At 41.2% G+C, this 14,190-nt stretch overlaps 1 protein-coding gene across 4 annotated transcripts in view; it reads left to right on the top strand.

The window, feature by feature from the left end:
- Positions 1 to 14,190, top strand: part of LOC146550612 (voltage-gated potassium channel subunit beta-2-like) — a 257,376-nt gene that overhangs the window by 25,360 nt on the left and 217,826 nt on the right. For all 4 annotated transcript variants that reach the window (XM_085259375.1, XM_085259376.1, XM_085259373.1 and 1 more), the window contains exon 4: positions 1,228 to 1,265. In XM_085259375.1, coding sequence (XP_085115501.1) covers positions 1,228 to 1,265 — 38 coding nt within the window. The remainder of the gene's footprint in view (positions 1 to 1,227; positions 1,266 to 14,190) is intronic.

Below are 14,190 nucleotides of genomic sequence, written 5' to 3'. Positions count from 1 at the left end.
TGCCGTGGCGAGGTTGAAGGTCCGGTGAATGAGGCAGGTGACGTGTGAGCGAGGAGCGGACTCGCGAGAGAGGGAGCCGCCGAAGCGCGGCGCGAAACGCCCACTCTCCGCGGCAGATGCTCCGGTGCAGGTGAGGCAGCAGGTGGGAGAACGCGGTGTCTCCGAGGTCCGCCCAGAGCCAGGCGAGTACCCTCGAAGATGTGCTCTCGCTCCGTGAAGAGCCGCTGTTTCTCCTTGAGCTTTTCCGCACACAAGGAGAGCGCTACCTCCTGCCCCTCGTAGAGGTCCGAGTCCGCTGGGTTCCAATCGTGTCTTCGTGGCACGGGTCGTGTCATTCTGTCAGGCGTTGTGTGGAGGCGAGGAAGAAGGAACCCAAACGCAGGACTGGCAGGTAGGTAAAGGTTTATTATAGGGAGTGGGTGAACAGAGGGTGAACGGACACTGACTGGCTGGACAACTGAACGGCTGACTGAACTGAGGGAACACACGGGAAGGACAACGTAACATCAATGACACGACAGTAAACGGGTAGAAACAGAGTGCTTAAATACACAGACTGATGAGGATGATAATGAGAGGCCGGTGGGTACACAGCTGAACATAATCTGGCTAATGACACAGGAAAAGCAGGAAGTGAGCACATGGAAGTGGCAAAATAAACTGAACATTAACAAAACTGAAAACACTGGGTCACCGACCCAGGAACCCTGACAGGACCCTTTTAAATTTTAGTTGAACACCCCTGTCTGCTAGTTTGGTGTGGCATGTTTAATGTTTACTGACACCAAACAAAATTCTACAACAAATATTTGTATCTTAAGGAAGACCCATTGTATATATGAACAAACTGGGAGCCATTGGATCAAAATATAAAATATCAAAATTTTATTGTCTTAGGAGGACAAGTCATCTTCTTTTATACACTCTGTTTTTATGTAAAAATGTTTCAAAGTTGTAGTAATATTTACAGCCTAAACATGTTCCCCCAATCAGAATTTTGTCCAATGTTTAGAGCAAATAAAAGGTATTACATAATGTCTGCTAAAACATGTGTTTGCACACACACACACAGAAATTTTGATATTTTATTTTTATGTTACTGGAACTTTGGAGGCCAGGTCTGCTACAACATGTGCCCCACACACACACACACACACACACACACACACACACACACACACACACACACACACACACAGAAAGTGTAAAGTTTTTATTCTTTTGCAGGAACTTGGGTTACCTTTGGAGGTCAGGTCACAGATGAGGTAAGAGACAACAAATACCTTTTACTTCCGCATGTAAATTCAATCTCATTGTGAAATGAATGGACCCCATGTAGCTTCAGGTGACAGTTTTGTTGTGCTCTATTTGCACAATACATCCTTTTTTTTCTTTATGTTGGGAGATCAGCTTTTCAGCTGCTTCTCCACTCAACTCTGTACTCAGCCACTCTCTCGAGCCTCTGCGTCACTGAAAATAGGGAGAGTCTACGGCGTTATTTTTGTGCCACTATTCTGAGCGCACATAAAAAATTTTTGCAGGTGTTGCATTTTGAGGAGAAATTTCTTTTGAGCGAAGAAAAGCTAAATTTGAGTGAAAAAATTCATTGCTGTGTGCAAAAAATGTATTTCAGTGTTTGCTGTTATCCATACACACACACACACACACACACACACAATAGTATGAGGTGCCGTAAGGGACATTATTACTGAAATGCTCTCACACACACAACTGAAACGCTCTCACACACACTACTGAAACGCTCTCACACACACTACTGAAACGCTCTCACACACACTACTGAAACGCTCTCACACACACTACTGAAATTTTAGCTCTCACACACACTACTGAAATTTTAGCTCTCACACACACTACTGAAATTTTAGCTCTCACACACACTACTGAAATTTTAGCTCTCACACACACTACTGAAATTTTAGCTCTCACACACACTACTGAAACGCTCTCACACACACTACTGAAACGCTCTCACACACACTACTGAAACGCTCTCACACACACTACTGAAACGCTCTCACACACACTACTGAAACGCTCTCACACACACTACTGAAATTTTAGCTCTCACACACACTACTGAAACGCTCTCACACACACTACTGAAACGCTCTCATACACACTACTGAAACGCTCTCATACACACTACTGAAATTTTAGCTCTCTCACACACTACTGAAACGCTCTCACACACACTACTGAAACGCTCTCACACACACTACTGAAACGCTCTCACACACACTACTGAAACGCTCTCACACACACTACTGAAATTTTAGCTCTCACACACACTACTGAAATTTTAGCTCTCACACACACTACTGAAACGCTCTCACACACACTACTGAAACGCTCTCATACACACTACTGAAATTTTAGCTCTCACACACACTACTGAAACGCTCTCACACACACTACTGAAACGCTCTCACACACACTACTGAAACGCTCTCACACACACTACTGAAACGCTCTCACACACACTACTGAAACGCTCTCACACACACTACTGAAATTTTAGCTCTCACACACACAACTGAAACGCTCTCACACACACTACTGAAATTTTAGCTCTCACACACACACAACTGAAACGCTCTCACACACACTACTGAAACGCTCTCACACACACTACTGAAACGCTCTCACACACACTACTGAAACGCTCTCACACACACCACTTAAACCAGAGGCATTTCCGCTGAACAGGAAGTTGTTTCCTGACAAGGAAACTGATGGAAAAAGTGGTATATTTCAAAACACTACAAGGATTTCTACTCAGCAACCTGCTAGTACAGCAGTCCCCAACCTTTTTTGCGCCACGTAAATGATATAAAAATAAAAAAACGATAAATACCATGAAAACCATAGAAATGTGTTCGAATTTTTGTGGAGGAATAAAACCCATTACATAGAAAGATCTCAGCTTGTGAAGGGATACAATAAAGGTGGTATCAAAACTCCAGAATTGGAATTTATGGTTGGCACCCTTAGAATTAAATGGTTAAAATCTTGTCTGTCACAGCCAGACTCTACTTAGCTCCACATCCCATGATTCTTGTTTAATAAAATAGTATACAGGATTAGACTTTATTTTGAAATGTGATTTTGTGGCAAATAAAATCCCCATAAAGATATCAAACTTTCCAAAACAGACGTTGCATTTTTGGGAAAATGAGATTTACCCACAACTTCTCCCCATAATTCAACCTTATGGAATAATAGGGTAATAACACTTAATCAAAAATCAATTTTCAAGAGTGACTGGTTTGAACAAAAATATTATATTCATAACAGATTTGTTGGATGATAACGGTGTCATTCTAAGTTACACAGACTTTTCAGAAAAATATTGTCTAAACTGTTCTCAAAGAGAATATAACAAATTTTGTGAACTGGTCCCACTGCCTCTGCTTCATTTGATTAAAATTTTTATGATATACAATAATTTCTCATCAGTGCTCCCAAATTTATTGCTAGGGCAATGTCAGCTGTTTGATAAAAATGCAATAAGAAATTTGTTAGTAGTTTCTTCAAAGACAAAATATTTCATAGTTACAACAGAATGGTTACATGGCATGGTTCTAATTTAGTTATTTCATATACACTGGATAAAGCATACAAAAAATTTATGAAATAGCCTATTCTACCTAAAGTTAAAGAAACACACTTTAAACAAAACTAATACTGTGGCAGAATTTCTAAAAAAAAGAGATTTGGCTTTGAGGTGGATCAGTGTTCTTTTTGTACTGATGAAAATGAAACCCTAGAACATCTTTTTTTTTCCTATGCCCTATCACACAATGTATTTGGTGCAACTTAAAAAATTGGATTTCCCTAAATATTAATGATGTGCCACTGTTTGAATTACATCATAATTTTTTTTATATGGATCATCTAGCATTGGATGTCTCAGACATTATTAACATCATCATACTTTTGAGTAAATATCATATCCATTGTGCTAAATGGAGGAACGCTAAGCCTTCTCTCCCTGGTTTTATTGATGATTTTAAGATATTTTTCTTTGCTAAAAAAGACAAAAAGCACATATGCCAAAAAAATAACCAGGATAATGCATGTCTCCCGCTATTCTAAATTTTGACTTATGCTGAGGCTAATATATTGTTAAGTAATGCAGCTGTCTCACTAAGGTCCAGAATCGATTTGTTCCACGATTCGATTCAATTCAATTCGATTTGATTATGGGGAATTTTGACAGTCAGAAATATTATAATTCAGATCAGTACATTTACATATTTTTGTATTTAAAAAAAGGAAGCTGACACACGCAAGACTTTATCAAAGGTGTGAGCATCACAGCAGATGCCTTTGTGTCAAAGTAGCTGAAGATAAAACACATAAAAACATGAAGGTGGTTTTCCTGGCCTGGGATTTTATAAAAAATATTCTGCAGTACATCAAAAACGAAAGAAAACCATTAATCAACATATGAACGTTACCTCTGACGTTACAGCGGTTTTATTAGAGACACGGCTAACGTTTTGCATTTTGCATAATTTTAAAAAGTTTAAATTTATTCAGTATTGAACGGCAGAAATTAGGTTTTCTTTTCGGAAGTATGTAAAATGAAAAAAAAAAAAAAAAAAAAAACAGCGGCCGACTGCGCTGTAAACAACAGTAGACTTGTGCCTAACAAGCAAGCGAATAATGCAGAAAACAGATTTTTAGACGGGAAACTGTTCTTGAAGTACAGAGAGAGAGAAAGAGAGAGAGAGGGCTGTGCATGACGTGCGATTTTATCGTGGTGGAAGCAAAACAGTGAGGGAATTCATGACGATGTTTATGTGAAGCGCAGTTTGGATCTTCTTTTGCTGCTGGTTCAGTCAATATTGTTTGGAGAGAGATAAAACTAACAGCTTTAGAATCGGCGCAAAAACGGCGTGAAAACAAAGCGCGGACCTGCCGACAGATCAGAGTCAGCGAGCTGTCGGCTTTCAGCCCCGACCGTGTCCGTGCTGTCGGGTGAGAAAGGCGACATCTCACTGATTCTGATCCGCGGGTCCGCGCTGTGTGTTTACGTCTTTGTGCAGAAGTGTGTACCTGCTCTCATTTACTGTCTTAGCTGTTTGGTGGTTGTTGAAATTTTGTGAGGTTTCACCAGAGATTCTGGCATTTCGGGCAAAATAAATTTATATTAAAAAATCGATTCAGGATTTTAATGAATCGATTTCACGTTATTCAATTCAATTCAATTCAATTTTATTTATATAGCGCCAAATCACAACAAAAGTCGCCTCAAGGCGCTTCATAGATACAGAGAAAAACCCAACAATCATATGACCCCCTATGAGCAAGCACTTTGGCGACAGTGGGAAGGAAAAACTCCCTTTTAACAGGAAGAAACCTCCGGCAGAACCAGGCTCAGGGAGGGGCGGCCATCTGCTGCGACCGGTTGGGGTGAGAGAAGGAAGACAGGATAAAGACATGCTGTGGAAGAGAGACAGAGGTTAATAACAGATATGATTCAATGCAGAGAGGTCTATTAATACATAGTGAGTGAGAAAGGTGACTGGAAAGGAAAAACTCAATGCATCATGGGAATCCCCCGGCAGCCTACATCTATTGCAGCATAACAAAGGGAGGATTCAGGGTCACCTGGTCCAGCCCTAACTATATGCTTTAGAAAAAAGGAAAGTTTTAAGCCTAATCTTAAAAGTAGAGATAGTGTCTGTCTCCCGAATCCAAACTGGAAGCTGGTTCCACAGAAGAGGGGCCTGAAAACTGAAGGCTCTCCCTCCCATTCTACTTTTAAATACTCTAGGAACAACAAGTAGGCCTGCAGAGCGAGAGCGGAGCGCTCTAATAGGGTGATATGGTACTACAAGGTCATTAAGATAAGATGGGGCCTGATTATTTAAGACCTTGTATGTGAGGAGCAGGATTTTGAATTCAATTCTGGATTTAACAGGAAGCCAATGAAGGGAAGCCAAAACAGGAGAAATATGCTCTCTCTTTCTAGTCCCTGTCAGGACTCTTGCTGCAGCATTTTGGATTAGCTGAAGGCTTTTCAGTGAGTTTTTTGGACATCCTGATAATAATGAATTACAGTAGTCCAGCCTGGAAGTAATAAATGCATGAACTAGTTTTTCAGCGTCACTCTGAGACAGGATATTTCTAATTTTAGAGATGTTGCGCAAATGGAAGAAAGCAGTCTTACATATTTGTTTAATATGTGCGTTGAAGGACATGTCCTGGTCAAAAATGACTCCAAGGTTCCTCACCGCGTTACTGGAGGCCAAGGTAATGCCATCCAGAGTAAGAATCTGATTAGATACCATATTTCTAAGATTTTCAGGGCCGAGTACAATAACCTCAGTTTTATCTGAATTAAGAAGCAGAAAGTTAGCGGCCATCCAGGTCTTTATGTCTTTAAGACATTCCTGCAGTTTAACTAATTGGTGTGTGTTATCTGGCTTCATGGACAGATAGAGCTGGGTGTCATCTGCATAGCAGTGAAAATGTATGCTATGTTTTCTAATGATACTGCCTAAGGGAAGCATGTATAATGTAAACAGAATTGGTCCTAGCACTGAACCCTGTGGAACTCCATAATTAACCTCAGTGTGTGAAGAGGACTCTCCATTTACATGCACAAATTGGAGTCTATTAGATAGATATGATACAAACCACTGCAGCGCAGTACTTGTAATACCTACAGCATGTTCTAATCGCTCTAATAGGATATTATGATCAACAGTATCGAACGCTGCACTGAGGTCTAGCAGGACAAGCACAGAGATGAGTCCACTGTCAGAGGCCATAAGAAGATCATTTGTAACCTTCACTAAAGCTGTTTCTGTGCTGTGCTGAGCTCTGAAACCTGACTGAAACTCTTCAAATAAACCATTCCTCTGCAGATGATCTGTTAGCTGTTTGACAACTACTCTTTCAAGGATTTTTGATATGAAAGGAAGGTTGGAGATTGGCCTATAATTAGCTAAGACTGCTGGGTCTAGAGATGGCTTTTTGAGTAAAGGTTTAACTACAGCCAGCTTGAAGGCCTGTGGTACATAGCCGATTATTAGAGATAGGTTGATCATATTTAAGATCGAAGAATTAATTAATGGCAGGACTTCTTTGAGCAGTTTTGTAGGAATGGGGTCTAAAAGACACGTTGATGGTTTGGAGGAAGTAATTATTGAAGTTAACTCAGAAAGATCAATTGGAGAAAAAGAGTCTAACTTAATATCAATGGTACTAAGAGTAGCTGTAGATAATATTACATCTGTGGGATGATTATTGGTAATTTTTTCTCTAATGATAAAAATTTTATTTGTGAAGAAGTTCATGAAGTCATTACTAGTTAACGTTAAAGGGATGGTTGGCTCAAAAGAGCTCTGACTTTTTGTCAGCCTGGCTACAGTGCTGAAGAGAAACCTAGGGTTGTTCTTATTTTCTTCAATCAGTGATGAATAGTAAGATGTTCTGGCTTTGCGGAGGGCTTTCTTATAAAGCAGCAAACTATTTCTCCAGGCTAAATGATGATCCTCTAGATTTGTGACACGCCATTTCCTCTCCAGATTACGAGTCATCTGCTTTAGGGTACGTGTTTCAGAATTATACCACGGAGTCAGGTACTTCTGATTTGAGGCCTTAGTTTTCACAGGAGCTACAGTATCCAGAGTCGTACGTAGTGAGGAGGTGAAATTATTAACAAGATAATCGACCTCTGTTGGGGTAGCGTTCAGATAGCTGCTTTGCTCTGTGTTGGTACAGGGCATTGGAGATGATAACAGTGGGTGGATTATATTCTTAAACTTAGTTACAGTGCTTTCAGAAAGACATCTACTTTGATAAAGTCTACTCTCCACCGCTGTGTAATCAATTATTGTAAATGTAAATGTTATCAGGAAATGATCAGACAGGAGAGGGTTTTCAGGAAACACTGTTAAATGTTCAGTTTCTATGCCATATGTTAAAACAAGATCTAGAGTGTGATTAAAGTGGTGGGTGGGTTCTTTTACATTTTGAGAGAAACCAATTGAGTCTAATAACAGATTAAATGCCATGTTGAGGCTGTCATTTTTAGCATCTACATGGATGTTAAAATCACCCACAATAATTATTTTATCTGAGCTCAGAACTAAATTAGATATAAAGTCTGAGAAATCAGACAGAAACTCTGTGTAAGGCCCAGGTGGACGATAGATGATAACAAGTAAGACTGGTTTCTGAGTTTCACAGCTGGGGTGGACAATGTTAAGCATCAGGCTTTCAAATGAATTAAAAGTCTGTCTTGGTCTTTCATTAATTAATAGGCTGGTGTGAAAAATTGCTGCCACACCGCCCCCTCGGCCTGTGCTTCGAGATTTCTGGTAGTTAGAATGGCTCGGGGGTGTTGATTCATTTAAACTAACATAATCATCCTGCTGCAACCAGGTTTCTGTAAGGCAGAGTAAATCAATTTGTTGATCAATTATTAAGTCATGTACTAACAGAGACTTGGAGGAGAGAGACCTAATATTTAATAATCCACATTTCACTGTTTTACTCTTTGGTTCAGATGTGGATACTGTATTGTTCTTTCTTTGTGATTGTTTATGTTTAAGTTGTTTGTTGCTGGTTTTTAGTTTGTTTTTTGTCTTTTTGGAAGCTGACACAGTCTCTATGGAGATGGGTTTTTGGGGGGGTAGCAGGAGGAGAGAAGCTGCAGAGAAGCGTGTAAGACTGCAACTCTGCTTCCTGGTCCCAACTCTGGATAGTCATATTTTGGGGGGTTTAATAAATTTGTCCATATTTCTAGAAATGAGAGCTGCTCCATCCAAAGTGGGATGGATGCCGTCTCTCCTAACAAGACCAGGTTTCCTCCAGAAGGTTTGCCAATTATCTATGAAGCCCACATCGTTTCTGGGACACCACTCAGACAGCCAGCAATTTAAGGAGAACATGCGGCTAAACATGTCACTCCTGGTCTGATTGGGGAGGGGACCAGAGAAAACTACAGAGTCCGACATTGTTTTGGCAAAGTTGCACACCGATTCAATATTGATTTTAGTGACCTCCGATTGGCGTAACCGGGTGTCATTACTGCCGACGTGAATTATGATTTTACTGAATTTACGTTTACCCTTAGCCAGCAGTTTTAAATTTCCTTCAATGTCGCCTGCTCTGGCCCCTGGAAGACAATTGACTATGGTTGCCGGTGTCTCTAGCTTCACATGTCTGAGAACAGAATCGCCAATTACCAGAGTTTGACCCCCGGCGGGTGTGTCGCCGAGTGGGGAAAAACGGTTAGACACATGAACGGGTTGGTGGTGTACCTGGGGCTTCTGTTTAGGACTATGCTTCCTCCTCACCGTGACCCAGCCGCCCTGATTCCCCAGCTGCTTGGGACCTGCCGGGGAACAGCTAGCGGGGCCTACGCTATTTTCGGCTGCACCAGCTACAGGGGCCTGGCTAGCTGCGGGTGAATGAAGGGTGCGAAGCCGAGTCTCCAATTCAGTAATCCTGGCCTCCAGAGCTGCAAATATGCTACATTTGTTACAGATATCATTACTGCTAAAGGAGGCCGAGGAGTAACTAAACATCTGACACAATGAGCAAGAAAGTGCAGGAGGGACAGGTGAAGTAGCCATGGTGCTAATGAGTCGGCTACGAGCTAAGCTAGGCTAGCGAGACAGTACAGAGACAGTGAGTGAATACTTTGGCTATAAATTAGGTAGTGAGTACACAGAAAGTGTGCTTCGGAGGAAGCACGTGAAGATTATACTATGAAAGAAGAATGTATTTAAAAGTTGTTAATTAAATCGCTAAGCAAATAAGCTACTCAGAAACACCACTGTGTTTGAGCAGGAACAGGAAGTGATACTCTACCACAGAGCGAGCGAACACCAAGTGACAGCGCCACCTGTATCCAAGCCAGAATCGATTTTAATCAATAAATCGATTATAAAAACCCACCCCTAACTAACAGGTTGCTGAGTAGACATCTGTGTAGTGGTTTGTTTGAAATCTAACACTTTTTCCTTCAGTTTCCTTGTCAAGAATTAACTTCCTGTTTAACTGAAATGCCTTCCTGTTTAACTGAAATGCCTTCCTGTTTAACTGAAATGCCTTCCTGTTCAACTGAAACGCCTTCCTGTTCAACTGAAACACCTTCCTGTTTAACTGAAATGCCTTCCTGTTCAACTGAAACACCTTCCTGTTTAACTGAAATGCCTTCCCGTTCAACTCAAATGACTTGGTTTTTCAGTAGTGTGTGTGAGAGCTAAAATTTCAGTAGTGTGTGTGAGAGCGTTTCAGTAGTGTGTGTGAGAGCTAAAATTTCAGTAGTGTGTGTGAGAGCGTTTCAGTTGTGTGTGTGAGAGCGTTTCAGTTGTGTGTGTGAGAGCGTTTCAGTAGTGTGTGTGAGAGCTAAAATTTCAGTAGTGTGTGTGAGAGCGTTTCAGTAGTGTGCGTGAGAGCTAAAATTTCAGTAGTGTGTGTGAGAGCGTTTCAGTAGTGTGTGTGAGAGCGTTTCAGTTGTGTGTGTGAGAGCGTTTCAGTAGTGTGTGTGAGAGCTAAAATTTCAGTAGTGTGTGAGAGAGCGTTTCAGTAGTGTGTGTGAGAGCTAAAATTTCAGTAGTGTGTGTGAGAGCGTTTCAGTTGTGTGTGTGAGAGCGTTTCAGTAGTGTGTGTGAGAGCTAAAATTTCAGTAGTGTGTGTGAGAGCGTTTCAGTTGTGTGCGTGAGAGCGTTTCAGTAGTGTGCGTGAGAGCGTTTCAGTTGTGTGCGTGAGAGCGTTTCAGTTGTGTGCGTGAGAGCGTTTTAGTAGTGTGTGTGAGAGCTAAAATTTCAGTAGTGTGTGTGAGAGCGTTTCAGTAGTGTGTGAGAGAGCGTTTCAGTTGTGTGTGTGAGAGCGTTTCAGTTGTGTGTGTGAGAGCTAAAATTTCAGTAGTGTGTGTGAGAGCGTTTCAGTAGTGTGTGTGAGAGCGTTTCAGTTGTGTGTGTGAGAGCTAAAATTTCAGTAGTGTGTGTGTGAGAGCGTTTCAGTTGTGTGTGTGAGAGCGTTTCAGTAATAATGTCCCTTACGGCACCTCATACAATAGCAGCTCCTCTCGCTCAGTTTTTGCATTTGCGCTTGCTCGCATTGTGTTGCTTGCAGTCTCAACATTTCTGCCCATGCGCGTTCAACTTTGATTATTCTATTCTATTCTATATATTTGTATGGCTCCTCCACTTTAATCAGGTCCAACATCCCCCGTGGAGAAAATTCTGTGAAGGCCTGGGGCACCTCTTGCACTCCAAAACAACAGAGGGTCTAACCAGCAATCCCAATTGCATTCATCCTCATGAATGAAATTTCGAATTTTAAAGTCTTATCCAGCCGCTTCACCACCCTATCAGTCTGAGAGTGGTAGATGCTGGTCCGAATAGATTTAATGCCCAGTAATTCATACAGCTCTTCCAGTGTGCGAGACATGAACGACATGCCCTGGTCAGTCATTATCACAAGATTACCTGAAACAGCGCTTGCGCTACATTCATTGCAGAAATGGTGAGCAGCAGCACTGCTTCCAGGTATCCCCTTGCATAATCCATCAGAACTAATACAAAGCAATAGCCGTGTGCACTCCGGTAAAATAGCCTGATGAAAACCATTCCAATGCACCACCCCTCCACTGCAGCAGAGCCACAGACCAGACCCCTGCCACACTCATGTTTAAGATGGTGTTCCTATGATTCAGATGAATATGCAATTTCTGAGACAATCATGAAATGACAGCAAATAAGAATGATCTGGTACTAACTGTGACTTTGCAAAAATTATAGTTGTTGTCAACAAGCATGTGCTCCCTTAAGCATATTACTAAAAATCTAGATTTAAAATTATCCATCGCTTAAAGGAGAGGTTTAAGAAGTATGCATTTCCAGTTTGTCATTTTAATATTTTGTTTTGTGTCATAAAGAAGTATAATTGAGGAAGAACAGAATAAACAATGTCAGAGCCCCACAAAATGACTTCCAGTTGACCACTGTTATAATTTTCTCTGATAAAAACAATCAGAAACAGACTTCATGAGGGTGACCTGAGGGCCTGATGAAATGGCCCCTTGGCTCACTGGCCAGATTGTGGGACCCAATTGGCATTTCCCATAGAATACCAGAACTGGCAGGCCCTCCACTGGCACCCTGTGCTTTTCACAGATCAGTGAAAGCAAGTACCAGTACCAAGATCTAGCTGGACAAGCACAAGCACAAGAGCACTGTCAGAAGCCATAAGAAGGTTAAGGTCAAGGTCAAATTTATTTATAGAAGTAGACGACATAGGTCAATATAAACAACTTAAACAACAACTACAACTGTTAAAACCAAAATGTTTTGGTCAAAGCGTGTTAAAAGCCAGACCATGAGACTTCCGGTCTGTCGGGCCGAGTGATGGCTGTGTAGAGTAAACACTCCCAACTTTATTACTCTTTTCCCCAACTTATCTAACTTGAAACCTAAAAAACTTGGACTGTAAGTGCTGGATACCTTTTTCCAAAACAAAAATGCCCAGAAAACTCAAGAAAAAGAACATAAGTGAACGTAGAGAAGTGGGATAAGACGCCTCATCCCAAGCTAGTAGTAATATGGAAGAAGAGCAGCAACCTGATGCAAATGCTAATGTGAAAGACCTCCCCCCCTACTAGGGATATGATATTAAAAGAACTGCGTGCTTTCAGAAAAGACACAAATGAGTAGTTTAATGCCATAAGGGAGGATGTGAATGACATCGGCAAAAGACTTGATGAAGCAGATGGATGCATAGTGGAGAACTTGAATCTAGGTTTTGGAGGAGTTGCTAATGGAATTAGCGATATGAGACAAAGCTGATGGATCTAGAGTAATGTTCATTTCGCAAGAATCTCAGAATATACGTCGTGAAGGAAGGGGAAGGACACATTTCCATCGGAGACTTTTTTGGAAAAGACATTGGGTCTCTCTTCTCCCCCCGCGCTGGGGATTGAAAGAGCTCCCAGTACTGTTGCTGAGACAGTACTGGGACGGAACCCTGCCACGCTCATTTGTTGTGAAATTCGCAAGTTATCGTACCAAGGAGGATATTCTCAAGAAGGCTTGGCAGGCTAGGGTGCTTTATTTTCCAAGCCCCAGGATACATTTAGACAATGACTATGCTCCGGAGATACAATGAAGAAGAAGAGAATATGTGGCAACGAAGAAGGTGCTTTGGGACAATAACATCCGCTTTCAGTCCCCTTTCCCGGCCAGGCTGAGAGTGTACTACAGTGATGGAGCAGTGATGTACAACACGGCGCATGAAGAGACTACAAATATAATGAAGAGAGGATTATCGGTAGACGTGAAAGACAGGGCTACACTCTTGGACCAAATAAGACAGCAGACTTGGCAAACAAGTGCGAAGAAGAAACAGTGAAATATGATCCAAAAGCAGGGCTTCAAGGAGCGTCTTCAGGCATTTAGGCACCAGTGTGACTGTGGGTAATTAGGCTACTTGAGATGGAGCATCATATTGGAGGTAAATTTAGGACTATAGAGATTTAAGAGTAACTGAGATCACAGACTATATTGATAAAGATGTTTTAGTTATATATTTTGATAATTTCATAACATGAGCATATAAAAGTAGATTAAAGTTGGGTCACTCATATGCGTAGTGAGCTGGACTCTACAGACCATTGTGCTTTTGGCCTTTGGGCTAAAGAGGGCACTCTTCCACAAGTGGATAGAAGAGCTTTTCCCTCACCAATTACAACTAATATAATGTTTTTGTTCTTGGGAGTCAATGTGATTGTATGTTTTTGCCTTATAGTGTTCTTTTTCACACGTGTTGTTTGTTTGGGTTTTTTTCTCCCCAGGAGTGTACTTTTCGATTTCTTGTTATTTACAGAGCTTAAAATCACATAATGTTGTAAAATACAGTCTCGTAAGCAAAGTAGTGTCATACAATGTAAATGTCTTGGGGAAACACATTAAAAGAAGCAAAATCATGTCAAAATTAAAAAGAGAAGGAAAAGAAGTTGGCATTTCACAGGAACCCTACCTATCACAGCTAGAGCATGAAAAACTTAGGAAATGGAAATTTAATTAGTATTCACCTTCTTGTCCTCGGGGCTCCAAAAGGGGTGTGGCAATTCTAATATCAAGCAGGAGGGGAGGTTTGTGCTAGTAAAGGGATACCTGGAGGGTACACGGATTACTTTTA

This window comes from Mchenga conophoros, linkage group LG20 (genome assembly GCF_057382185.1).
Source record: "Mchenga conophoros isolate Kocher_MC1m ecotype Shallow Benthic linkage group LG20, M_conophoros_male_GT1.1, whole genome shotgun sequence".
NCBI classification, from domain to species: Eukaryota; Metazoa; Chordata; class Actinopteri; order Cichliformes; family Cichlidae; genus Mchenga; species Mchenga conophoros.
This window is presented reverse-complemented; position numbering and strand designations above follow the sequence as displayed.